This window comes from Amia ocellicauda, chromosome 22, assembly GCF_036373705.1.
Source record: "Amia ocellicauda isolate fAmiCal2 chromosome 22, fAmiCal2.hap1, whole genome shotgun sequence".
NCBI classification, from domain to species: Eukaryota; Metazoa; Chordata; class Actinopteri; order Amiiformes; family Amiidae; genus Amia; species Amia ocellicauda.
Window position 1 is genome coordinate 18,031,959 of NC_089871.1, and position 26,816 is coordinate 18,058,774.

Consider the following 26,816-nt stretch of genomic DNA (forward strand, 5'->3'; position numbering starts at 1 on the left):
TGATGTTGAAGTTAACCAATAGGGTAGCGCAAAACAGCAAAGCGGAATTTGTCGACCAATCAACGGGTGAAACGGTTGATCGACGGGATGGTAAACAAATCAGTGATGATTTGTTCTGCATGTCCGGTTTGTGGCATCGGTACGAGACCATTCTATACCGAGGCTCCTCGAAACGAAGTGACTAGACTTTTTCTGCTGCCTTCTCAGCCATGGCCCCGACAGGTGAGTTTTTAAATCCCCCCTTTCATTTCAGGCGAGGTGACTTCGCTAGTTAAGAGGTGAACGTTTTTGAGATCTTAAATGTCTAATCGACAAGTCCAGTACTGTGCAATATAAACACGTTTTCATAATGCTGAGCACTACGAAATTGGTCTTAAGCAGGCTACGGAATGTACTTCGATTTATTTAATTACATCTGAAATGTATATGTAAGGTCGTTCCCCAGATGTTATAAATAATCTTTAATTAATAGTTTATACATAGTCATTTGTGTTTATGCCTTGATAAGGTTTTAAATGCTACGTACAAAACGAGGCAGAACAGGCTGTTTTTTTTTTACCATTCATTTGCTTCGTTTTAGCGCCGCCTGTGAAATGATACAGTAAACGTGAAATGTGCATCTGCTAAACTGAACGTGTGTTACTGTGTTACACTCAAGAGTGATCTAATTAGCAACAGAATGTGTCGAGTATGTATTGGTCAGTTCTGTTTACTGAGTTTGCAAGAATTTCTTGTCGTAGTAGTTTAGTTGTGTGGACACGGATGCAATAATACTTAATCTGCCTTCAGGTAAAAAGGCTATAACCATCATTATATACGTTTGTTTGATAACCAATAATAATGTGGTTATGCGTCGTCAATCTGACCGAGTTGAGTATTAAAAAGATACTCTTTGGAAGACCAATTATGAACGCTATACATAAATGCATTGTCTTTTGTTCTATGAAATGTTCTGTGACTTTGTGGGATTTTCTTTAAAGCAACACGACGATTAACTTCCAAAGCCAGTCCCTGTAAATTAGACAATTGATGTGACCTGTATGGCAATTTCACTGATGCAAGTTCAAGTTTCTTAATGTGAGTTGGTTGAATGAGATTCTTTACTCTGGTGGCAAATAGGCTAATACAATTGAATTGAATTAGCCTATTTGCCATCAGAATCTAGAATCTCATTCAACCAACTCACAGTGAGAAACTTTAACTTTTAATTATGTAATCTACTTGAAATCGTCTAAGGTTATGATGTAGGGAAAATGTAAATAGTAATCAGCAGCATCTTTAAAAACAAACATGTTTATATCATGTTGTCTGTTGACGTTTGTTTAGTACCGCCTGTCATTTTCTCTTACAATATTATAGGCTATACATTTTTGGTTGTTTTAGTTGTACAGGGAAAGCAATACACTCACCCACTCTATTCATTATTCTGCAAATCTGAAAAATCACTTCATGCAACCTTGCAATTATATACATTTTTAAAAATATTTTACTTTTAATGTGGACCATCCAACACAAACCCTCAAAACCGTTTGGATTAAAAAAATAATAATAAATAAAAAAAAAAAAAAATATATATATATATATATATATATATAAAGCCACGTAAATCCATATTTTTTATCAGTGCAAATATTCTTGAATTTAGATTGCCCCATTTTAATTTAACTATGCTCTGACTTAAATATGCAGACTGTCTGAAATGCCACACAACTTTCTGTTCACTGCAGAACTTGGACAATTATCAGGCTATACAGAGGGGACTTGGCAATTTTAAGAAAGTTATGTGATCTGTGAAGCAATATGTTTAGCTAGGGGATGGGACATCTTAAAATATGTACTCAGTATACATATTGAATACATATTTTTATGTGGTACTTACAGTAAGTTTAAGCTACTGCCAAAGCTGCAGCTCTAACTACTTAAAACATGCCTTCAGATATAGTTTTGCTGTAAAACTAATTTGGGGTGCGAGACTAACTTTTCCACAAATCACAAACTACAAACCTGTACTCTTATCACATGTTATAAGTAGTAAAGTGTCTTCTGGCAATGCATTGAATCATGTCAGGGTACATATCTGTAATTTGCAATTTTCAGATCGGTCAAAGGTTTTATTTGATTTTGTCTAGGCCTCAGTTGAAACAGGATGTTAAATGTATTTACCACTTGCCAGGCTTTCCTAGGTTCCAAGGATATGTTTACAAGAAAACTATAACTTGTTTGATTGTTGATGTATATGTGTCTCGAAAACGTAATTCGGCATGTCTCCCTTAATGCTAACTATCGTATGGTACAATTCTGACCTACAGTTCAGGAATATTGTCCCTGTTGAAAAGAATTCCTCCCAATAACAGTCTGTCAGCATTTCCCCATCATTATAGACAAAAGGGCACAGAGGTGGTGTGGGGATTAATAGGCTTATGCAGCATCACATATAAACCTTCCCTGACATCTACAAAGTCTAGTTTTATTCGAGTAAACACAAGTGCACATAAATGGCTTTATCAACAAACTTTGGGGGGCATAATTTAGAACATAAGAAAGTTTACAAATGAGAGGAGGCCATTTGACCCATCTTGCTCATTTGGTGTCCATTAATCAATAGGCTAAGTGATCTAAGGATCATATGCAGTCTATTTTTTAATCTTCCCAAATTGTGGGCTTCAACCACATCGCTGGGTGGTTTGTTCCAGATTGTAATAATGCTCTGTATGAAGAAGTGACTCCTGTTTTCTCTCGATTAAAATGGCTTGGAAAATGTTCACAAAATGGTTTCATGCAGATTGCTTGCATAACGTTTAAGTGTATTCTGAAGATTGTAATTTATACACAACTGTTAAAACTATGCTACATCTCATGTAAGGTTTTAAAAAAGCTTTGTCATGGTTTCTCGTGTCTATATGGTGCAAGAATTGTCAAATACCTAAATAGGTTACTATTTGGGATGTGTGTCTGCTGTGGATTCTAAATGTTGAAAGGCAGAGCAGTGTGAAATTATAATTACAATATTTTTTACCCTTGTTTTCCAAAGTACCTGAGATGTTTCATGTGGCCTATTTACTTATGGAGGTACCATAATGATGGATCTTCCCAACAGTGCCCAAGGGAGGATTATTTTTTTGGTAGTCTTAAGTCCAAGTGTTAAATTCCTTCAGAGAGCAAGGACAGAAAATGACTGGGCACATGGCCCATTTTCCGCCAACAGCACTTTTACACTGTATGTTCTGGGTATAGCCCCAGGGATTGGCCGATTTTTAAATCACATGGTTTTAACATCAATCATTTAAATCTAAAGGACAATACACAAAAAGCATGTTTCAGAATTTGTATGATTCACAAACCATTAAATTGACAGTTATACTTTAAATACTGCACTATCTTTCAACTTCTAAAATTGAAATAACTATTATTAAATAAAGTGTACATTAAGCAATAGAAGCAATACAGAAGCTAAATGTAATTTCTCATTGAGATGTATGTGTGTGTGTATATATATATATATATATATATATATATATATATATATATATATATATATAATATAATTATTTTATTTTTTTACAGTTTTGTCATTACGCTTTATTGAAATGGGTAATATTTTGTGACTCCTTAAGGTCATTCTTAGATTAGATTAATTTTCTAATCACCTCAACATAATAGTCAAATGTCAAAGTATTTTGTAAGTGCATGTTTCCTTTATTTTTGGTGCATCTTTTATCATAATGTTTTGGCTCTGTTGGCCTTTATTTCTCTAAGTTGCTCTATGCTTCAGTTGGACAATGGTTACAAGAGTTTGCAGCTTTATATTCCTCAGAAGGATCAAACTGCTGTGCTATATGAGTCATGCTTCTATCCATAGATGTGAAGTTTAGAGTTCTGTTTAGATTCTAACCCTTCTTGATAAAGGCCATGAAGACGAAGTGTCCAATCAGTATAAGTTGATTGAAACTGATATTTAAACATCTTTGTAAAGTATATTTTGGATTGGTTCAAACTTGAGTGCATATTTTATTTCTTTTCTGTTTTATTCTCCTCTTTAGAGCCTAACTGCTAGCCTGTCTCCTCTCTCTCCTTTCTCCACCCTGTCAGGTGAAGTGGTAATTGGCAGCGGGCCGCGTGTCTGTGCTGAAAACCGACTGCGCTGGGACCTGAGCCCTGAACAAATCTGCCAGCTCACGGATGAACTGATTGAAAATACCAAGAAGGTGTATGATGCTGTGGGAGACCTGGCTCTGGGCACAGTCACCTACGAGAACACGCTCAAAACTCTGGCAGACGTTGAGGTGGAATATACAGGTAAGGATCCCCTACACAGATGCTGGTTTCTGAAGACCTTAAAGAGCAAAAAGCACGGACCTGGAAATTAAAATATGTAGGTTATATTATGTCTAAAAAATATTCTTGGACCCAGGGTGTAAAAGATTTTATGGACACACTCACAGATACGATTAAATATAAATTCAGTCTACGATTATCTTGACTGCATTTCTGTTGTTACATTCCTTAAGTTGCAGGGTTTTCCCCAAACTGTCCCCAAACATTCTCCATAATCTGAAGGGTTAAATTAAATCCCAAATATAACATATTTTACTCAGATCTGGCATAATATTAAAGAGAAGACTTACCTTGTTTTACATGTTAGTTATCCAGAGTTTAAACCTTGTTTAAGAGTTTAAGCCTGACAAACCCTATTAGTCACACTTTATAAAACCCACATGGTAGTCCCTCAAGCTACATTTGAACTAGAAGATACCAGACAAAGTACATTGCAAATGTTTACACTTAAATCTTTATCTGTCCAAATAAAATTATAAAAAATATTGACAATAAACATGATAGACATATTACTGTCATTACTATAAGTAATTTGAGATGCAAGTCATCATGGGTATGAATAAATGGTAACTAATTGTATTTTTCTGCCTTTTTTTTCATTTTTGCACACAAATGTTTAATTGAATTATAGATAATAAAGAAGAACAAAAAAGAGGAGATGCAAAGTAAATTTTGTTGATCAGTTTTTTTTTTTTGTTTTTTTTTTTAGATTTCTCCCACAACTTGCATAAGCACATAAGTCCAGATGAGTCTAGAGTCATTTAACACCTGCAATACTGCCATTGTGAATGTGCATAAATTCCTGACTTGGCAGGAATGCTGTACGCAATGGTATAGACCGTTCAGCAGTTTTTACATAAAGAGTAGCTGACCGCTCGCTAATATTTGACACCAAACATCCAAACATTGTATATTGGTATTGTTAAGGGAACTGGGGAAATATACAATGCAAGCTAACCTTGAAATTGTATATTTTTTCACAGCCTGCATTTTTTTTTTTTTTTTTGCATTACAGACTGAGTGCAAGTGTGTTAAAAACTGGCTTGGCTTTACAGATGGAAAATATGATGCATGAAATATTCCCATTGGGAGCATTTTAAAATTGTGTTGGCCTATGATAATTGAAATGGTATTCCTAAATGCTAATGCAAATTCATGCCTTTTGCAGCCAGTTAAATGTTTAATAAAGCAAATCACTCAATCAAAGGGTTTGGGAACCCGAATAATTTAGGTCAGTTTATCTACAGGTTTATGCACACTTGGTCACAGTAACACTGAAATAACATTATTACGACTCTGTTTATTGTCACAATTTCAAATTATCTATAAAGGTTGTGACTATTTGTTTTATAAAGGAATATTTTGCAATTACAACTGTAATTGACAGACCAATATGTTTTTCTTTTTCATTTTTTATACATTTTCATTTTCAATTGCCAGTTTAGCAATGTGAGCTGCAATGAAAATGCCTTAACATTAGCGTCCTTGTGGCAATGTTTTCCGGTCACAACAGCAAAATTCAAAATGTATAAGACCTATCTAGCTAGCTAATTTATACAATCTACACGATTGACTTTTCCTCTCCAAACCACATTCAGACTGCTGGTCTCTGTTCAGAAACATAACTGTGGGTTCGAGTTCCAGTGACCACCTTACTTCTGCTTCATTGCTCTCCATGAAATACATCCTCCTGGACGGAAGACGGTCCAGATGTAATGTATATAAAAAATAAATTAAAAAAATGATATTGCTGTTTGCCATATCAACTAACATACCAAAACTACAACATCAACAAATTAATCCGTATTTTGAAACATACGACAAATATCAGAAACTAAAAGTTGAGTTCCGGTACACTTCTTGGCTACCCGCCAAAGTGGCTGGTAAAATTGACAGGTTTTACCGCCACTGGCTAAATCTACCCACATTTGGTGGGTGGCGGGTGTTAATTTTATTCCCTGTATATGTTTGATGCAAATTAGCTGGGTTATAATAAGATACAAAAGATAATAAAGCCCCCAGCAACTGAGGATAAACCCCACCAATCTAGAGGAATAATTAATTGTATCGTAGCATTGCCACTTGAATTATCACATCATAGCATATTTATTGTCATTTTATTTCAGTTCACCGAAACATGCTCGATTTCCCTCAGCATGTGTCCTCGAGTAAAGAAGTGCGCACTGCCAGCACCAATGCTGACAAGAAGCTGTCTGAGTTTGATGTGGAGATGAGCATGAGAGAAGATGTGTACCAGAGGATTGTAGCTCTGGAGGTAAGACCTAATGTCTTAGCTCAGAGTCCACCATCTGTAGACCTACAGTGTTCCTTGGTCTTGGACCACTTCATAGTTGAACCAATTATGTGCTTTGTTAGTCAATATTTCCATGATTTTTGAACATTTTTTATAAACCAGATATTGTGTGGCACTCCAGGAAGAGGGTTGGATTCGACTGCTCTAGTTCTGCAAAGATACTGCCACTTGGAACACCATACAGATAGACAAATAGCTTTAAACTCAGTTATTTGTGTTTAGTTTCACATTGTTTTGCTTTAGTCCAGCTCTCTGTGTGGTATGTTCTAGTCCTTGCACGTGAATTGATTAGTGCCAGAATATAAAAAGTAGGGGATTTTCCTGGTTTGCATAAAGACCAGTTTTAGACTATTTTCATGTTACATTTGTGTATTCCATCTATTTGTTTTGAATAGTATCACAGAGAATAGCTTGATCATATTTATTTAATTCTTCCCCACCCCCCCCACCTGGCTGTGATTCTGAAACTCCTAAATGTGCCCTGCCTTTGCTTTTGCAGGAGAAGATAGATGTGGACACCCTGCATCCTGAAGCCAGGAGGTACATGGAGCGATTGATCAAGCTGGGAAAGAGGAATGGGCTACACCTGACCAAAGAGAAACAAGATGTAAGACTTTGACCTGCACCTTTACCATCACGGCACACATTTGCAATACAATATAGATGATCCATAGTATTAATATAAGATTGCCTTCTATATATGAGATTTAATTGATCTATAATCATATCTTACAATTGCTATGCCAACATTTTAGCTGAAAATTGGACTGTCTTGAAAGTCTATTCCCCTCTTCTTAAATCTACCAAAGATATGGAATATTTTCACACCAGTTTTATTTATTTATATTTTTGATAATACATTTTTCATGAATAACTTATTTTATCATGTTTTTTTTAGTGTGGTATATTGTTATATTATTGATTTTAATGAGTTTGTGATATGATATAAGAGTTTTCTAATGGTGGAGTTTGTAACAAACTTTCCATTTGAGTACCTAAATAAGGTCAGACAATTTTGTCTAAATGCTAACATGATGCCGAAAACATTTATAGAGGCGATTTATAGCAGAGCGTATTCACTCCGATATTCCAATTCTAAAATGTAATGCGTCAGGCACAAATACAAAGAAATAAAATAAGAATGTTACCTGTATTGGATTTGTACTTGTACCATTCATTTATTGTCAAATGTCTATATTTTGGTGTAGCCTAATACATAACTAATGATGTAATCTGTCCAGTAATTAATATCCATAAGAATTTTTTTTTTTTTTGCACTGGCCTGAAATACTTTCCAGAAATATTAATTTTTCAACTGCATTTCAGGAAATCAAAAAGATCAAGAAGAAGCTGAGCACCTTGTGTATTGACTTCAATAAATACCTGAATGAGGATACTACAAGCCTGTCATTCACCCGGGAGGAGTTGGGTAGGGTTGGGTGATATACTGTATCATACTGCATTTGTACCCATTTGAACTGCATAGGGAGGTCTCAAAATTTAATTACATTTGAACTGTATTGTAGAATAAATTTTATGATTTTAATCACCTCAGTAATTAAGTATTTTACACCTTTGTGTCATTCTATTCACCTCCTAGACAACACTATCCTGAGCAGTTGAATAATGCCTTTGTACTACAGTAACATCTACACTTGCTGGGGCTTGTCTAACTATCATTCTCTTAAAATGAGCTGTACTGAACCAAACCAAATATTTCTACTTCCCACAGGTATTATGAAATTCTATCCCTACTGATATATGTAATGCAGACAGTTCCTGGATGGAACTTTAGTCTTCCTAAACTAAGCTTTGTACATATTCTAACATCTTTTTAGTTTTACCTTGTCATAAATTAACATCCTGAAAATATATTGCACTGCTACTACTACACCCTATGTAGCCAACATTTAAATAAACCAAACGCTATATTTTGCACCTGTAAAATACTAGTATCGGCTTATTTCTGTTGCAAAAAATGACGTACCTAACCATATTGCGATTCATTATGTATTTCTGCACCCCTAATACTAGTTTAGGTTGTTTACACCAAATAGGCCTCACTTGAGTATTTTTTGTGAATAGGTAGCAGTTGATTTTTTGTTCCTATTTTGTAGGGGGTCTCCCTGAGGACTTCCTGAGCTCCCTGGAGAAAGATGAGGAGGGCAAGCTTAAAGTCACTCTGAAATACCCTCACTACTTTCCCACCATGAAAAAATGCCACGTCCCAGAAACCAGGCAGAAACTGGAGGCAGCTTTCAACTCCAGATGCAAAGAGGTGCCTCAGCCTGTTCTTCATATCTCTAACCTTCCCACTCAATCTATTTTTATTTTCTATTAATTCCATTAACCAGGTGTAGTGAACTCCACACTCTACTATAAGAAAGCTCAAGACGTGTATTAGGAGCATTGCCAGCCTGAGATGTTTATATTTGAAATGAGTTTGAATTCCAATATTGTGCAGTCCATTCAGTGCCCAGTGTGTATGTAACTAACCTATACAAATGATAGGTCTGCACTCAAAATGTGTTTTATTTTTATTAGATTGTATAAAGACATTTAAAATACACAATGGAAACTAATATCTTTCAGTTCGAATAGAACATCCTTAGTGTGTTTGACCTCACCTGTCTCAGGTGATTTAAATCACTAACCTGTTACCATTAAAAACAAACCTCAAATGTTTTTTATCTCCTAACTGGAACAATAATTTGCAAACATTCAACCTTCATAAATATTATAGTGAATCTTACAGCAGGGATGTGAAATATATAGCCCACTGAGGGATCCAGTCCCAAAGGGTGATTCAAGAAGGGAACTGAACCTTTTCACCCTGGAACAGAGAAGACTACATGGGGACTTGATTCAAGTCTTCAGAATCATGAACGGCATCGACCACATCAAACCAGAGGAGCTTTTCCAGATCTGCAGGGACACACGGACCCTTGGACACAAATGGAAATTGGGCTTCAAGGCGTTCAAGACAGAAAACAGGAGACACTTCTTCACACAGAGAGTTGTCACAATCTGAACAAACTCCCCAGCGATGTGGTTGAAGCTGAAAACTTGGGAACATTCAAAAATAGACTGGACAGGATCCTTAGATCACTTAGTTATTAATGGACACCAAACGAGCACAATGGGTTGAATGGCCTCCTCTCGTTTGTAAACTTATGTTAATCGAGATCATGATACAGGGAGAAGTTATACACGTTTTGTTATTTTTGTAAATGCACTGCTCAATAAAGAAAGGAAACTAGATGAAACGGCAGCAGATATCTGGAAATAAATATATAGTTTTTAACAAACAATATTTTTTAGTTTTATAAATATTTTTAAATATTTCCCGGTTTATTGTCACCCTAAAAAGTGGTAACTTTTTAATATATTTGTTCCTCATGTATGCTAAATCTTATGTTATTTCCATAGTATGCAGCAGCTGGGGGATTTAAGTGTTGTGCCTTGGTTTCATATGACTATTATTTGTATCTTTCAATTAATTTACATATCTATTTTGTGTGGTGACAAAATCTGCATTTCTTTCTTCAGTATAAAGCTATGCTTAATTAATACCCTGCAGCTGTGATAGAACCTTAAACTGTATGTGGTGTAAGATAGTGGTCAAGGTGTCCGTCAGGTTGATCACAGCAGTGGCGTCAACACAGTGCCATAGCAACAGTCTCTGAACGAACCTCAATGCAAGAGTGTCACTATGCAGACAGTATAAAAACAAAAAAAATACGTGGGGCTACTTCTTATTTTCAACATATTGAAAAATATATTAAGCTTTTTCTGTCAAATACACTTATTGAGATGTGTAATTAGGGTCATTCCATGAGCAAGTGCTGTGAGAATACTGTCATTCTAAGTCTGACTCCTTGTAGCCAGTCAAACCTCAAAATACATTTGGAGTGCAAATTAAACAGATCATCGCCAATTTGTGTCATTGTCGATGACTATCCTCATCGTCGATAGATGATAATGTTGTCTATTGGCACAAGCTTAGTTGGTAATGCTAGGTCTAGTTGACATTTTTCTGAAGGGTGGCACCAGGGTTGGTTGCTTGGTTGAAAAGGCCAAGAGAGGGCCCTGACATCTCTATGCAGTAGGGAGTTGCAGATCAAAGGGTCCAAGTTAGTTGCTGAATGTTGTGCTCTCCGCTTCCCAGGAAAACTCTTGCATCCTGAAGGAGCTTGTGGAGCTCCGTGCCCGGAAGAGCAGCATCCTGGGCTTCAGCACCCATGCTGATTTTGTCTTGGAAATGAATATGGCCAAGTCAGGCAAGAAGGTGGCAGTCTTCCTAGGTACTGACACTCTTCTAAAACCTTCAGCTTTGTCATTCATTCTCAGGGTCCTAGTACACTCTATTTGCACTTGAATACACTCTAACCTAAAAGGGGAAAACAAATCATTTATGTAATTAATTGCATTTAAATCAGAGTTGGGTGCTTAAAGTTCTTTTAAAAGCAAATGCCTGTTAAACGTACACATTTTACATTTCCAGTTGCAAATCGAACACGTGATGTCACAAGTAACTGTCGCCACCATCTTGGTAGACAAGCAATTTGCAGGTCATATATAACTAACTCAGCAACATAATTTTTGTGTAAATATCTAAGTAAAAGTTGAAACCTGTTAAAACCCATATTTTTATTTCTGTGAAAAAGCTCGTGGCAACTTACTATTTGAAATCTTACAATCAACTGCTCTTGAAGTTTCTTTGATTAAAAAAAATAATACTAATAAGAAAAAAAAGTTATTTCTCATCACTATTCCATCACTACATTTAAACTTATGATATTCTGTCAGGTTCCAATCTCAATTCCATTAAGTATTTATTAAACTAATTTTAATAATTATGAGTATTCCTTACATTGTGAAGCATTCAGTGTAAATCATGTGGTGTAGACAAGTTTTTAAGTCGGGAGTTCTAATCAGAATTTATTACGTGCACGGGAGGAACAGAGCAAAACGGAACTCAAAGGATTTTAGGCTAGCATAACACTGTTCCCCAAAAGTTTTAAGATAGAACAAAGCTTTTATACCCCTTCTGGGACATACCCTTAAGGGGCCTTAACATATTATAATCAGTGTCTGAATGGTCATTTCTCATAACTATACCAGTGATTTCATTGGCATTCTAAACTAAGCTTTCCCATCTCATCAATATTATAATCATTTCTCATAAATAATAATCATTAACCTCTGAATTGCCAGTTGCATTGGAAGGTAATTTGCAGATAATTCCTTGCAAGAAAGGAATGTGAACTCCTGATAACCAAATTAGGAGTAACAGCACAACAAGGACAAAGGCAGGATAGGATGTTAAAATTTTACCCCACAATCCAAATCAGCCTGCACATTTATGCATTCTGATCAGGATCTGTACTGTTCTCTAATCTTATGCATCTGCACCACTTGACAAATACCCCTTGACATTATCCAAATTCCAGTCATGTAAATAAATACATGTATAGCCAAAATATAGTTGACACATTTGTTTATTCAATAATGAAAACGTTACCATGATGAAAATGACTCTAAACATATTGACCAGTATCCAATAGCCTGCAAAACAAAACAAAAAAAGTCAAAATCATCCAAATTCAAGGCAAGTTGCAGACAAGCTAAGGGAAATACGAAATGTTATTTACATAATACAGATGGAAAGCAACAGTAACAATATAACGTGATCGTTTTCACAGCTGGTATTCTTTAAGCAATCTCTAAAATAATTTTATATTCTAAATAAACTGTAAACCTAATTTGTTTTAATATAATGATTCAGATCAATAAACTTCACCATTATTTTAATTTGATGGTATCACTTATGATTATTTTACTTTTTTTTTTTTTTTTTCCTTTCTCATTGGTCACAGATTTAGAAGCTCGTACTTGTCTACCAAGATGGTGGTGGCGTGAAAGTAGGTCACATAAAGGATACGCTCTATACAGATGCTAACACAAATACATTTACAGTGAGGGGAAAAAAGTATTTGATCCCCTGCTGATTTTGTATGTTTGCCCACTGACAAAGAAATGATCAGTCTATAATTTTAATGGTAGGTGTATTTTAACAGTGAGAGACAGAATAACAACAAAAAAATCCAGAAAAACGCATTTCAAAAAAGTTATAAATTGATTTGCATGTTAATGAGGGAAATAAGTATTTGATCCCCTATCAATCAGCAAGATTTCTGGCTCCCAGGTGTCTTTTATACAGCTAACAAGATGAGATTAGGAGCACTCTCTTAAAGGGAGTGCTCCTAATCTCAGCTCGTTACCTGTATAAAAGACATCTGTCCACAGAAGCAATCAAACAATCAGATTCCAAACTCTCCACCATGGCCAAGACCAAAGAGCTGTCCAAAGATTGTAGACCTACACAAGGCTGGAATGGGCTACAAGACCATCGCCAAGAAGCTTGGTGAGAAGGTGACAACAGTTGGTGCGATTATTCGCAAATGGAAGAAACACAAAATAACTGTCAGTCTCCCTCGGTCTGCGGCTCCATGTAAGATCTCACCTCGTGGAGTTTCAATGATCATGAGAACGGTGAGGAATCAGCCCAGAATTACACGGGAGGATCTTGTTAATGATCTCAAGGCAGCTGGGACCATAGTCACCAAGAAAACAATTGGTAACACACTACGCTGCGAAGGACTGAAATCCTGCAGCGCCCGCAAGGTCCCCCTGCTCAAGAAAGCACATGTACAGGCCCGTCTGAAGTTTGCCAATGAACATCTGAATGATTCAGAGGAGAACTGGGTGAAAGTGTTGTGGTCAGATGAGACCAAAATCGAGCTCTTTGGCATCAACTCAACTCGCTGTGTTTGGAGGAGGAATGACCCCAAGAACACCATCCCTACCGTCAAACATGGAGGTAGAAACATTATGCTTTGGTGGTGTTTTTCTGCTAAGGGGACAGGACAACTGCACCGCATCACAGGGATGATGGATGGGGCCATGTACCGTCAAATCTTGGGTGAGAACCTCCTTCCCTCAGCCAGGGCATTGAAAATGGGTCGTGGATGGGTTCCAGCATGACAATGACCCAAAACACACAGCCAAGGCAACAAAGGAGTGGCCCAAGAAGAAGCACATTAAGGTCCTGGAGTGGCCTAGCCAGTCTCCAGACCTTAATCCCATAGAAAATCTGTGGAGGGAGCTGAAGGTTCGAGTTGCCAAACGTCAGCCTCGAAACCTTAATGACTTGGAGAGGATCTGCAAAGAGGAATGGGACAAAATCCCTCCTGAGATGTGTGCAAACCTGGTGGCCAACTACAAGAAATGTCTGACCTCTGATTGCCAACAAGGGTTTTGCCACCAAGTACTAAGTTGAAGGGGTCAAATACTTATTTCCCTCATTAACATGCAAATCAATTTATAACTTTTTTGAAATGCGTTTTTCTGGATTTTTTGTTGTTATTCTGTCTCTCACTGTTAAAATACACCTACCATCAAAATTATAGACTGATCATTTCTTTGTCAGTGGGCAAATGTACAAAATCAGCAGGGGATCAAATTCTTGTTTCCCCTCACTGTAATTACTCTCATACTCAAATTCACCAACATAAGATGCAGTTGTGCGTGACGTGTGAATTTTTTTTAACTTTATGTGTCAATCCACAATGCATTGCAATACTTTTCCTGGTCCTCTGTGTATGATTATAATGGGTAGGGCATCTTTGCCTGTGCAGATCTTTCTCTCATTGCATTAACTACATTTTATGTCATCCTGTCTCTCTTCCAGAGGATCTGGCACGAAAGCTGAAGCCCCTGGGCGAGGAAGAGCGGGCGGTCATCCTCAAACTGAAGGAGAAGGAGTGTGAGAAGAGGGGCATGCCATTTGACGTGCAGATCTACGCCTCAGATACCCGCTACTACATGACGCAGGTGGAGGAGACGCAGTATGCTGTCGACCAAAACCTCCTGAAAGAGTACTTCCCCATGGAGGTTGTGACCCACGGCCTACTGGACATCTACCAGGAGCTGCTGGGCCTCACCTTCCACCTGGAGGAGGGCGCCCCTGTCTGGCATGAGGATGTCACCCTCTACTCTGTCAAGGACCGTGCCTCTGGCAATGTCATTGGCCAGTTCTACCTGGACCTTTTCCCCAGGTGGGCTCTGAATATGTCCTGAGCTTATTGACTTACCAAGGAGGGCTTCCTGTACCAGAGGCCCCTAGATGCATCAGAATTGGTTGTGGGCGTACACCGCTTTTCTAAAAAAAAAAAAAAAATGGGTCAATTTAATAGTACACTTTAATAGTACATCTCATACTTCCTGAAGAAGCACGGAATCTTAGTTTTAAGCCCAGTTCAGTAATTCAGGCTTATGGGACTAATTAAACCTTGTGCCTTGTGCTGGAGACTAAGATGTCAAAGTTCAATCCTCTCATTACAAAATATTTCTTTGGGGGTTAAAAGTTCCAGGCATAGCTTCTAGGAATTGGATGTCTCCCACTGAGAATTCCTGGGTGAGATTCAAATGTGAAAACACAATTTTATTTTGAAGACATGTACAATGTAACCTTACAGCATTCTGAAATCTAGGTAAGCCATTGTGAGTAAAAAATGTAGCTGTCTTGGCTTCCTTATTCTGGCTTAGTTTGTTTGTTTTTTTCCAGGGAGGGGAAGTATGGCCACGCGGCCTGTTTCGGCCTGCAGCCTGGCTGTCTGATTCCCGACGGGACCCGGCAGATTGCAGTCGCAGCCATGGTGGCCAATTTCAGCAAGCCCACCGCTGAAGCCCCCTCCTTATTGCAGCACGATGAGGTGGAGACCTACTTCCACGAGTTTGGCCACGTCATGCACCAGCTCTGTGCACAGGTAAGTTACAGTGAGTTGGATGTAGTGGTGTGGGGGAATACTCGTACAAACTCTCTGGATAGTGTGGAGAAATCCATCACTAGGAATATATAAGGCAGGAGTCTCAGACTCGGGTCCTGTAGTTCCGCATTGTTGTAGTAGATTTATTCTCCATTATCCAAAGATACTCAGGATTCAGGTTGATTATCTGCTCCAGATATTTTATTCAGTGTATATACAGTGGAATATATATGTAGATTTCATGGGCATATTGATTGGGAGGGCACACAGTTTACTTGGATGGAACCTGGGAGTGTCTAATCTATTGCAAGCAATCATAAGATATTGATGTATGATAAAACTTAAAGAAGCTTGAAAAAGTACTGACTTGGCTAACCATTTTCTTAGGCAGATATCACTTGTTTCAAAGCAGGAAATCATACACTTTGTTTTAGAGGTCCTGTTATTTATGCATGCATGCAAGAAAGCTGGAACCCAAATATTTGCCAAGATAATCTTGCCCAGGTCACCAGCCAGCAATACTTATGCATTTGCCACCTATAGAAGGTGTCACTTTATGCTGATGACCATCTGTTATATATTTCTGATCCAATCTCTTCCCTCTGTTTAGCAGGTTGTCTGAATATAAGCTTAACCTACACGAGCCCATCGCTGTCCCCTTGAGTCTTCCTTTCAAAACTGCATTGACAAGTTTACTTACCTGGGGGTCACAGTTATGCGCTCATATAACAAAGTTTTTGAAGCCCAAAACCATAGGATTTATTTTTTAATTCAAACTATATTTCCATAAACTATGTTAATAAATATCGGTATTGGTCCGATACAGACACTGGTTTGGATAGCTGAAATAATACATGTTGTAATCTGATACGATCCACTTACAAATCTTGCCTGAAACTTCGCCTTAAGGGGCAACTCCACCAAAAATCCATATTTTCTCTGGTTATTCTATAAGTAGAAACATTCTGTGGAGTGAGTTTTTCATGTCCAGCTCATTTTATGAACCACAAATTAGAGAAAATATGCCATAACCTCACCGGGGTGCTAACTCTTGATCTGCTTTGCAAGAGAGTCAATGGGGAAATCAGAAAAGTCACGAAAATCATAAAACAAAATAATAATAATAATAATAATTTTATGCATGTTTGGTTAGTGTGTATTCTCGCCGTGATTGAAGATTACGTATACTATGGTATTGAAACAATTTTTTGCTGAAAAGTTAATTAAAACGCTTTTCAACATTCATAATAGCAATTCAAATATAGAAAAATAGTAAATGTTTGCTGAAGATGTTGACTGGATATCGGCAAACAAAATGTCTCCAAATGACAAGCAAACAGATCACAGTGAACAATCTAAAGAAAATAAGTGAAAAAACGTACCTCCCAGAAAAGTTGGATAAAACTGGAACTATACATGATTTATTAAACTATTTCAAATCGTACATCTTGTTTTGGCTATGATTCCTATTACAATATGTTTAACATATGTATTAACACTAGAAGCGCAGAGCCGGTAAATTTGACCGATTTGGTTATTAAAATTTGAATTACTCTATGTTCCTAAATACACTGCGCATACCCGTTCGTGACTTCCTAACTGTATGTATTAAACATGCCTACAGCATGCCTATATGAACATGACTGATTCAGGGGCCATCAGTGATACTCCGAATGACAGATCATTCGTGGGTTTGTGCCAGTGTTGTGAAAACATTGTGAGTGAAACGCCAGGTACAAATGGCATCGAGTGCTTTTACTCTACTGATCAATACGTGATTGCTACTGCATGTAGTACAGAGTGCAATAACGCAGGCACATCGCATGCAAAATAATGATTCATGAATATTATCAGCGGAGGAGACTTTTATTGCAATGCTATATTTTTATGTAGTAAAATTGTTCACTTGGAGAGGGCTGTCAAAATGCAGTGTGAGGTACGAGCTCGTGCAGGGAAAGTGGAGAAACGTGGACTGTCCCGAGCTGTCAGGTATGCAGGTATTTATTGAAATACACTGTATGTTGAAAACAAAGTTTACACGGTGTTGAAACTGTTTACTTTAGTGTACAATTATGTTTTGACTAGGGAACGGGAACCAAGAGACGCAAAAAAAAAAAAAAAATTATAGAAGCATGTGGCCACTACAGTGTCAGGTTTGCAGAATGATTGCCTTCCTGGATGAACTCATCCAAGATTTCATTTGTGAACATTGTCAGCATGTTGAAATCCTAGAGATCGAGGTCCGTGATCTTAAGGCTCAGCTTGTTGTTCTGTGCTGTATTAGGGATATAGAAGAATTGGTCAATCCACCCATGAGAGCATGCCAAAACCTAGGAGAGTTGAGACCTTAGAGCAGGACAGCATAGAGAACTGCTGGGTTACAGTAGGTCGAAAACCGCAGAAAAGGGCACGCACAACCCTTAGAGACATCCCAAGAGCTAGAAATGCCCAACCGGTTCCAACTGCTGGACACCGAATTGGACAGTGACCGCTCAGAGGGTGATGGGAGGGCAGTTGAGCACCAGAGCACCATGGTGCCCACTCCCCCCCAAAAGAGGGAGGTAGTTATAGTAGGAGACTCTATTCTTAGAGGTGCAGATCACACCGTGTGTTCTAGTGATAAGGAGACCCACATGTATCTTGCCTGCCTGGTGCTCAGGTTGCACATCTCCCTAGTAGGGGGGCTACTGGCCAAAGCCGGGGGGAATCCACTGGTCATGGTCAACATTGGAAAATTGAAACCAATGACATAGGAAAAGGAAGTGCAGAGTTTCTGCAAGACAAATTTAAAGAGTTAGGAAAGAAACTAAAGAGCAGAACCGGATGGGGGGCTGATGCATTGCGAGAGCATATGTGCAGAGTGATTTGAGAATCTTTTAAACTAGGGATCAGGGGGGCAGGGAGCTCTGACAATGGAAGATGTTCCACTAAGGAAAGAAAAGCAAGGGAAACTGCTAGTAGGAAAGTCCTGAAATGCTTGTACTTCAATGCCATAGGGTTGAGCGATATGGCCGTCACATTTTTGACGGTATGATGGTATTTTTTTAATGGCCATTTTATACTGTTCATAAAGCTAAAATAATTGCAGACATTGAATTACGTTTCCTGTTCTGTGTCAGTTGTCTTGAAACCAAATCATGTCCACACTTTCGCCGATGCACCTTTATTCGGGACAGATTCACTGGGGTTACATTGGTGTGAAGTTTCAGCCACACTACTCTCCTGCCTCTCGTCTTCATTGATTTTGCATTGTTTGTTTATGTCAACCCGCAATACACATGGAATTTATTTTCGATATTTGGCTGAGGCAGCATTCATTCCAAAACAAGGGTGGTGCTGAGAAGCGCAGTTCTACGCAGAGATTCACAGATGCGTGTTACTGCATGACGCCACTAAGACCTAGCCACAGAAATCTGCGCAGAATTGCGCAGCCCAGCACAGCTCTGAGAAGCTGCTGCAGGAGGCGAGCTGTTGCTGTCTGACAAAGGATTATGCAGAAATCAAGAGGGACATGTTAAGCTGAATGAAAACTACTGCTGCCCCCTTGTTAGCGGAGGCGAATGTCAACTTTCATTACACAATGAAGCTGTGAACAGCATTGTCAAAACCAAAGATATAGAATTCTAGATCGACCCTTGTCAATGCTTTATTAAATAATTACTTCAATTATTTTTAAAAATTGAATGTAAATCTATGATGCACAATAATTAAATTTATTACTTAAATTCTATTCTATATAAATAACTAAATATATAAATATAAAAATAATTGTTGAGTTCTTGTAGCGCAGATTCTACTTCCAAAAAAGTTTGTAAAAGTTGGTCTCTCCTCAGGCAGAGTTTGCAATGTTCAGTGGGACCCATGTGGAGCGGGACTTTGTGGAGGCCCCATCTCAGATGCTGGAGAACTGGGTGTGGGAGAAAGAGCCCCTGCAGCGCATGTCAAAGCACTACAAGACTGGCAGCCCCATCCCAGAGGAGCTCCTGGACAAACTTATGAAGTCTCGCCTTGCCAATACTGGTAAGGCTTGAACCCACAACCCTCAGCTCAGGAGTCCAGAGCCCTGACCACTACTCTACATTGGTGCCTTCAATTAAGACTTGAAACCAAATCAAAACCTTTACCCACCAGCTATTCACTAATTTCAATCCTAATATTTGGAGATGACCTTCACCCCCAATTTCATCCTTATACCTCATTTTTATATAATAGATTTAATATGGACCTAGGATATTTTTTTCAGAAGCATTTTTCTAATACTCTTGCACTTACATTAGCAGTGTACCTAAGAAGTAAGTTGCTGCATTCCTAAAGTTCACTTTCTTCCTGTCAGGGCTTTTCAACTTGAGACAGATTGTGTTGGCCAAGGTGGACCAGGCACTGCACACCAAGACTGGCGTGGATCCTGCTGAGGAGTATGCGCATTTGTGCCAGGAAATTCTGGGGGTGGCAGCTTCTTCAGGTATGAAAGCAACTCAAGTACTCACTTGCTTGACAAATCCCATACACACTACCCCCACCTCATCACAATGAGGAACCTTGATATAAAGTTGGGCAATGTGTTGCTGGGAAAAATGGACACCATTTTGACACATAAAACCAATAATGTCTTATGTGTGTACAGTGCTTTTTATCAAAATCAAAAATCTTAAAACATTGTATTGCAGCTGTCTGTTTTATACTCCTTAAATTATGGGGGGCAGGTATATTAGCATGCTAGCATTCTCTTAGTTGTGAGGATTGTGTTTATTACTGTATACTTTGACTGACTGAATATTTTAACTAAAGCTACCTACTAGAAATTAGCAAAAATGCAGTCTAATTAATAATTTGATCACAAAAAGCTAGTTTTTTAGACGCCATTTTGTCACATGCTTTATAGTAATCAAATACACGATTATTACTTATTTCTTATAAACCAGAATTTAAATTATATTATAACATTATTTAATGTTAAATAATTAAATAAAATGTTTAGATAGTTATTTACATTTTTGTTCCCATGTCAAGTTCGAAACACTAGGTGTCTATTGAATAGAAACTACAGACTTGTGATAGATGAATATAACTGCAAAAATATAAAGTCGGTTTCGTAAATTCGGATGAAAATGTTATGTTTTACGAAAATGTCATTGTTATGCTATAATATGGAAAAATGCTTAATTTAGAAGGTTTACTTTGTGTCAGAAGTGGAAAGAGGATTTTGTTCTGTGGTGTCTCATATGTGATTCAAGTTACCACAGTGAATTTAAGGTGGTTTTCAGTGGCCATGAGTCTTGTCCTATAGAATACAATCTAATTACAATAAAAAGGTTTTTGTTTGTCTGCTTGTTTTGTTTGTTGCAGGTCCTGATCGTGTTGCACAGATTTCCGCAGTTCTGCCCAGAGCTGTACAATTCCACAGGTCCCACTGAGCAGCGAAAATCTGTGCAGAACTGCGGATATCTGCACTACACGAACATGACCACAGATCTCAAGCACCGTATTTAGTTCACAAATTCACTGTTCATGGTTTCCCTGTGACACCTTTTTGTGCAAGTATACAGCTTCAAAACATCTGAAAGACATTATAAATAACCCCAACAGCTTTGTTATGTGTTAAATGTTGTGTGTGCCAGAGAATGAAACCCATACCCAAACATGGCCACAGCATGCAGCTTTTTTTAAATGTGACATCCACCCATTTAGAATGTCATGAACACCCACAGATTCATGCAGACCTTGTGGATATGTTTAAATGAACATATCTGACAACCAAGAACACATGATAGTATTTGTTTATATACTTTTTGTACACCTGTTTGGTGTCTTTGTTCCAATCAAAACCCTAGGGGTGGTGGTAAAAACTTGCCACTAGCACACAATGTAGCTGGCTGATTTATCTTTTTTGATACAGGTGTCTTTTAGATAAGGCATTTAATGGATAATGACATTTTGGACTCATGGTAACACTAGTGGTACATGTTTTTGGAGAATGACCCATTTACAGACGGGTGACAAATTAAAGGAAAAACCTGAATAAATGAGTGGAGGAACATAACAAATGCAGATGCCTCCAAAGAGATGTACTGCATGATACAATTAAACAATTAACATCATTTCATGCTCTGTCATGTATAAAAATGTTGAGCAGGCCCAGCTGACCTTGATTTTGGATCAAGATGGCAAGAGGAAAGGATCTAAGTGCCTTTGAAAGCAGGGTCATTATTGGGGCATGAATGGCAGTCACAAAGACTGCTCAACTGGCTAGTACTGTTTCTATGTAGTACTATATAAGGAAAAACTCTTTCCCAGGTGACTGAGAATGTCAACATGATCAGATTGTGTAGTTCTCAATGGACTGTTGTTGCTGACAGAGTGGGATATTATAGTATGGTTGCAGTGCATAAACCCCTCATTACAAAGACAAATGCAAATTTGAGAGTTCAGTGGTACAAAAACCATAGTCACTGTGATATGGTCGTCCTTCACAATATTCTCAACAAGTGGGCGAGTGCATGTGTGGTGTACATTCATTTTGCATTCCCATTATTAACGTTAGATATATATTTTCATGCAGCTGCGCGATGAAACCTTTTTTTTTTTTTTTTTTTTTTCCCCATTGTGGGCATACTACTTTGGAAGCAAACCTAAATGGTCATATTGACCCTGCCTTACTACTGTGTGAAGGCCAATCAAAATACGTTTATTTTTCCCCAAATGGTAAAATGTGTGACTGACGTATGAATGGTGCTTTGGAATTGCAGAATAAAGCATATAGCCAGTTTAATATTCATATTAATGACCTACCGGATGTGAGTAACAGTAATGGAGTCGTCTGTGGGAAATGTAGTGGAGTAAAAAGTACATTATTTTGTTCATAAATGTAGTGGAGTAAAAGTAGCCACAAATAATAAATACTTAAGTACAAATACTCTAAGTGCAGGAACAAAGTATGTGTACTTCGTTACTTTACACCCCTGCATTTTACTAACATGATCACATATAGCCTATATACACACACGTACATACATACTCATCTTATTTAAGGATGTGTCCTGCTCTTAAACCATAACAAGCAACTGTAAAGTAATCAATCTTTGCAGACAGGTTTTAGATCTCCTTGTCAAAGAAATTCTCTGCCTTGCGCACATTGGTTAAAAGAGTTTTCCCTCGCTGAAGTCTTGAAAGATAAAGATGTTTTGGCCACGAAACAATATTCAAGGCTGTTGATACTCTGACCTTGGAAAGTCACCTTGGATTGATCAGCATCCAGCTTGCACCCCAGGGTAGCAAAGGAGCTGTGAAAATCTCCAGCCACAGCTGCCGCAAGTTCTCCAACTCGGGCACCACAGCAGTCATCACGGCGGCCACCATATCAGCCATCAAAAACGGTGTTGGTGGTACAACATCAGTCGCAGCTACTGCGTAATCAGGAACACAGTCTTGATCTGAAGGGGTTACGCGCTTAGTTTTCGCCTTGGACATTGTTTTATCAAACACAATTAGCTTAGGAAATTAAAATTTAAAATTTAATTTGAAAAAAAAGTACTTTGAGTCAAATAATAAAAAAAAAAGCGGGAGTGAGCAAGGCACACGTCTACATTTCCTGATGCAGGGAGATGGGAGATTTTGGACCGAAGTGTTAAACAGCACTCTCCACCACCATCATCTAAATACCAAATATCTTTTGGAAGAATGGTGTTCCATCCCTCCAGTAGAGTTCCAGAGTTCCTTGTAGAATCTATGCCAAGGCCCACTGAAGCTGTTCTGACGGCTTGTGGTGGCCCAACACAGCTCCGTGAAGTTGGCCCCCCCACTTACAGCACAAATGATAAATTCCATATTATTCGTTTGTGCTATGTTTGTGCTGGTTTGTGCCGTTGAAATAAATGTTTGTGCTGCTTTGGTTTTGAAGATATTAACATTTGTTTATTTTCGGCAAGTGACGTCACTCAGCCCTCCCCACAACAACAGAATCAAACCAAATGTACCTCTTTCGTTTGTGCCGGTTTGTGCTGTTGAAACGACTAATGTTTGAACTATTAAAGTTATTGATGATTATTTATTACACGAGTGACATCAATCTGCCCCCCCACAACAACCGATTCATCCCAAACACATGTCTTTCGTTTGTGCCGGTGAATCCAGCAGCATGTGAATTATGGTTATTAGGTTATCGTCTGTGCTGTAAGTGGGGGGGCCAACTTCATGGAGCTGCCCAACACCTTACTTAGACTTACTGTTGATTCACCATAGGACCATGGTGAATCAATAAGATATATATTTTATTACCATTATACAATAGACATGGAGAAACATGTGAAGGAGATACGGAGGATCCCTGGAATCGGGGAAGGTTCTGAGCCCCGGTGCGGTTATTTATATGTCAAGACCTCGAAAGCAAACAAAGAAAAGCCTGTATATGGGATTAATTAGGACGAAAAATACAGATTGCAGATGCATTAAATACAGATTAATATGCAAAGCTAACAGATTATATTGGCTACTGAATAATAAACAATATAACTAATGAGTAGATATGTAAACCCTCGGGTACATTTCCACTGCACTACTTTTGTAATCTTGTGGACAACTCTCCGAAACAACAGGAAGGTTCGTTATCAATATAGCCATGTTTACCTAATTCTCTGAAAGTATCGAGGCAAGGGAAATCGGATGTTTTGAGAACAGAGTGTTCCAAAAGGGCAGAAGGGCAGATGCACACAGGCCCTGTATGAGCCAAAAGGAATGAATTTGGATAAGTCCAATATAGTTGCTGATCAACAATAGACGTTCTTACAGTCACAAGACTTGAAAGAACACCAAAAGTTGCTGTACAGAAAATGACATTGAGGCAGTTTGAAATTCGTTTTGTGTGCTTGAACCAAAGTAGGTTGACTTCTGTCAGTGTGATAATGTATTTTTTTATTTGCACTTTAGGGACTAACATGCCAGCCACATTTGGTCATCTGGCAGGAGGCTATGATGCCCAATACTATGGTTACCTGTGGAGTGAGGTCTTCTCCATGGACATGTTTTATGCTCGCTTCAAACAGGAAGGCATCATGAATCCAAAGGTTGGTGTCTCTTGAAACAGATGTGCTAAACTTCTTTATTTTATTTTAATAAAACCTGTTTGTTCAGTAACATTTAAGCATGGTCATAATGGATTAAATATGATATTCAGTTTGATGTCCTTTATTAGCTAGCTAAACTCTGTTAGGTGACATCACACTCCCATTTGTTTTAGTGCTTAGGCCTACCTCCCCACAGATAGTGGCAAATTCATGCTTTATGGTTGCGCTCGTTTTTTTTGTTTGTTTTGTAAAAAATGTCAGATTATGTACATCTGGAAGTAGATGTTAAATGCATTTTTTTTAAACATACTGTGGTATTCTGTGGTACTGAAGCTGCCCTATGGGAATGAGCACAGAATTTCTCCATTGCACATTTCAGCACTAAATGTAATACCCTCTCTGTAACCCGAACAACTGCAGCTATTACTCATGTTGCTTTTTGTGTGCTGGTCTGAAATGTTGTTTTGTGGTGGAGAGTGTGCATGGTACCAAATACTGCTAGCATCAAAATATATTTTGATAGTCTAAAGGCAGTGGGGCTGAACTGGTAAAATTGAACACAGATTGTGGACTGTATTGGACAGCATTCACCAGGGTTTTCCTCATTGTTATTCAACAGCAGCTGGTATCTTTGTGCCTATGATCTCTGTAGCGTTATCAATGAGAGCTGCCTCCCTCCTCTCCACCATGTTATAGCTGGACTCACATTGGGAAAAGTAGTGGATGGTTTAGCACCGCACATTTTCAAGGGTGAGCCTGCAACCCTCATACAATGAGAATGGGATTAGTAGTGGTGAATGTATTTGATAAATAAAATTAATTCCACATGGGGAAGGTAGTATAACAGAAACAATGAATTGTAACAATGCCATTGTTCTCATTCTCAAGAAGCTGGTGCCCTTCTTTGTTGTTTTTGAAGAGAGACCATTTTATAGCCCAGTCAGTGCTAAATTATTTTGTCCTTTCCCTCCCTCTCCCAGGTGGGCCTGGACTACAGGAACTGCATCCTGAAGCCTGGTGGTTCTATGGACGCAGCAGATATGTTGAAGAACTTCCTGGGTCGCGAACCGAAGCAGGAAGCATTCCTCTTGAGCAAAGGACTGACTGTGGAGCTAGAGGCGGGCACCCCCTGTGCCTGTTGACCTTCTCGCACCACCCTTTACTTTTCCCTCACGTCCACCAACCTGTCCCCAAGATCTACTGTGGCTAGTGCACGAGAGACTGAAATTGCTTTTGATAAAAAGTCCCTACCCCCCAGTCCCAGTAATCTCTTCTCACTTATGCTGTGTATTGAGCTTCTGAGAAACCTTGGCTTTTTTTTTATTTTCTTTTTTTGACTGTATTTGAAAAAACAATGCTGAGAAAACAACATATAAACTTCTTTCAAAACACATTGTGGCTTTCCAATGCACTCTCATTTCACTGTAATCCTGTGTTCATGTTTAAATGGGGCTCCATATGGGATGCTTGTATACTTATCTGGGGAATTTTAAAAAGAGAAAAAAAAAGAACCAAAGTGTGAAATCTGCACTATTGAGCAATACAATTTGGTACATGTCTGCCACTCATTCTTTCAAACTGCTCAATGCAGCAACGTACGCATGCAAGTCATGATGGAGATGAACTGTGGTCCCACTGAGGCACTGTGTGTAATGTTGTCTGGTGATGTTATCCCCATGTGTATCAGTTTGTACCACTTCACAGTGCATAGTTTCTACAATACACGTGTTGCAGTAGAACATTTAACATTTAAGCATCCTCTGCCTAGACATTACTAAATATTATTTTCACTGAAGCATCCAAGTAATTGTGTGTGCATGCGTGTGTGTGTATTGGGGGTGTTAACATAGAAAAGCTAACTTCAATGACTTAACTGCTACTTCGGAATTTCTGTGATCTCTTACAACCTGGCACATTTTGGACATTTGGGCTAAGGTTCTTCCTGACTATTCCTTCCCATTCAAAGTAAATTAATAACTTAAAATAAACCCTCTTTACTTTGGTTGTGGCACGTTGACGCTGTATCGTTATCACAGAATGCTGTTTTGGATGGAATTCTTGGGCACTGTTTTTCAAGTCTGGTTCTCTGAGGGCTAGCGTGAATTTGGTTTTCATTCCAATCATAAACTAATTATTCAGTGTAATAGGTGATTATTTAGAAGCTTCTATGAAATCGGATGAATTGTTGTGCTTGATGGCAGGATTTGACTTCCTCAAAGGTCTTCACCTTTTATTTTAGAGTGACGGTGCTGTTTACGAGTGCACCATTTTATCTTT

The 26,816-nt window shown here is 38.3% G+C and overlaps 1 protein-coding gene across 1 annotated transcript; it reads left to right on the plus strand.

Annotated features, from left to right (window-relative positions):
• Positions 1 to 83: 83 nt before the first annotated feature.
• Positions 84 to 25,932, plus strand: thop1 (thimet oligopeptidase 1). Its single transcript, XM_066695624.1, has 13 exons — positions 84 to 222; positions 4,090 to 4,296; positions 6,462 to 6,610; positions 7,149 to 7,256; positions 7,976 to 8,078; positions 8,767 to 8,927; positions 10,818 to 10,953; positions 14,403 to 14,769; positions 15,279 to 15,480; positions 19,314 to 19,500; positions 19,814 to 19,942; positions 24,403 to 24,539; positions 25,520 to 25,932. Exons 1-13 carry the CDS (start codon positions 210 to 212, stop codon positions 25,679 to 25,681), a joined length of 2,061 nt encoding a protein of 686 aa, XP_066551721.1. The 5' UTR covers positions 84 to 209; the 3' UTR covers positions 25,682 to 25,932.
• The last annotated feature ends 884 nt before the right edge of the window (positions 25,933 to 26,816 follow it).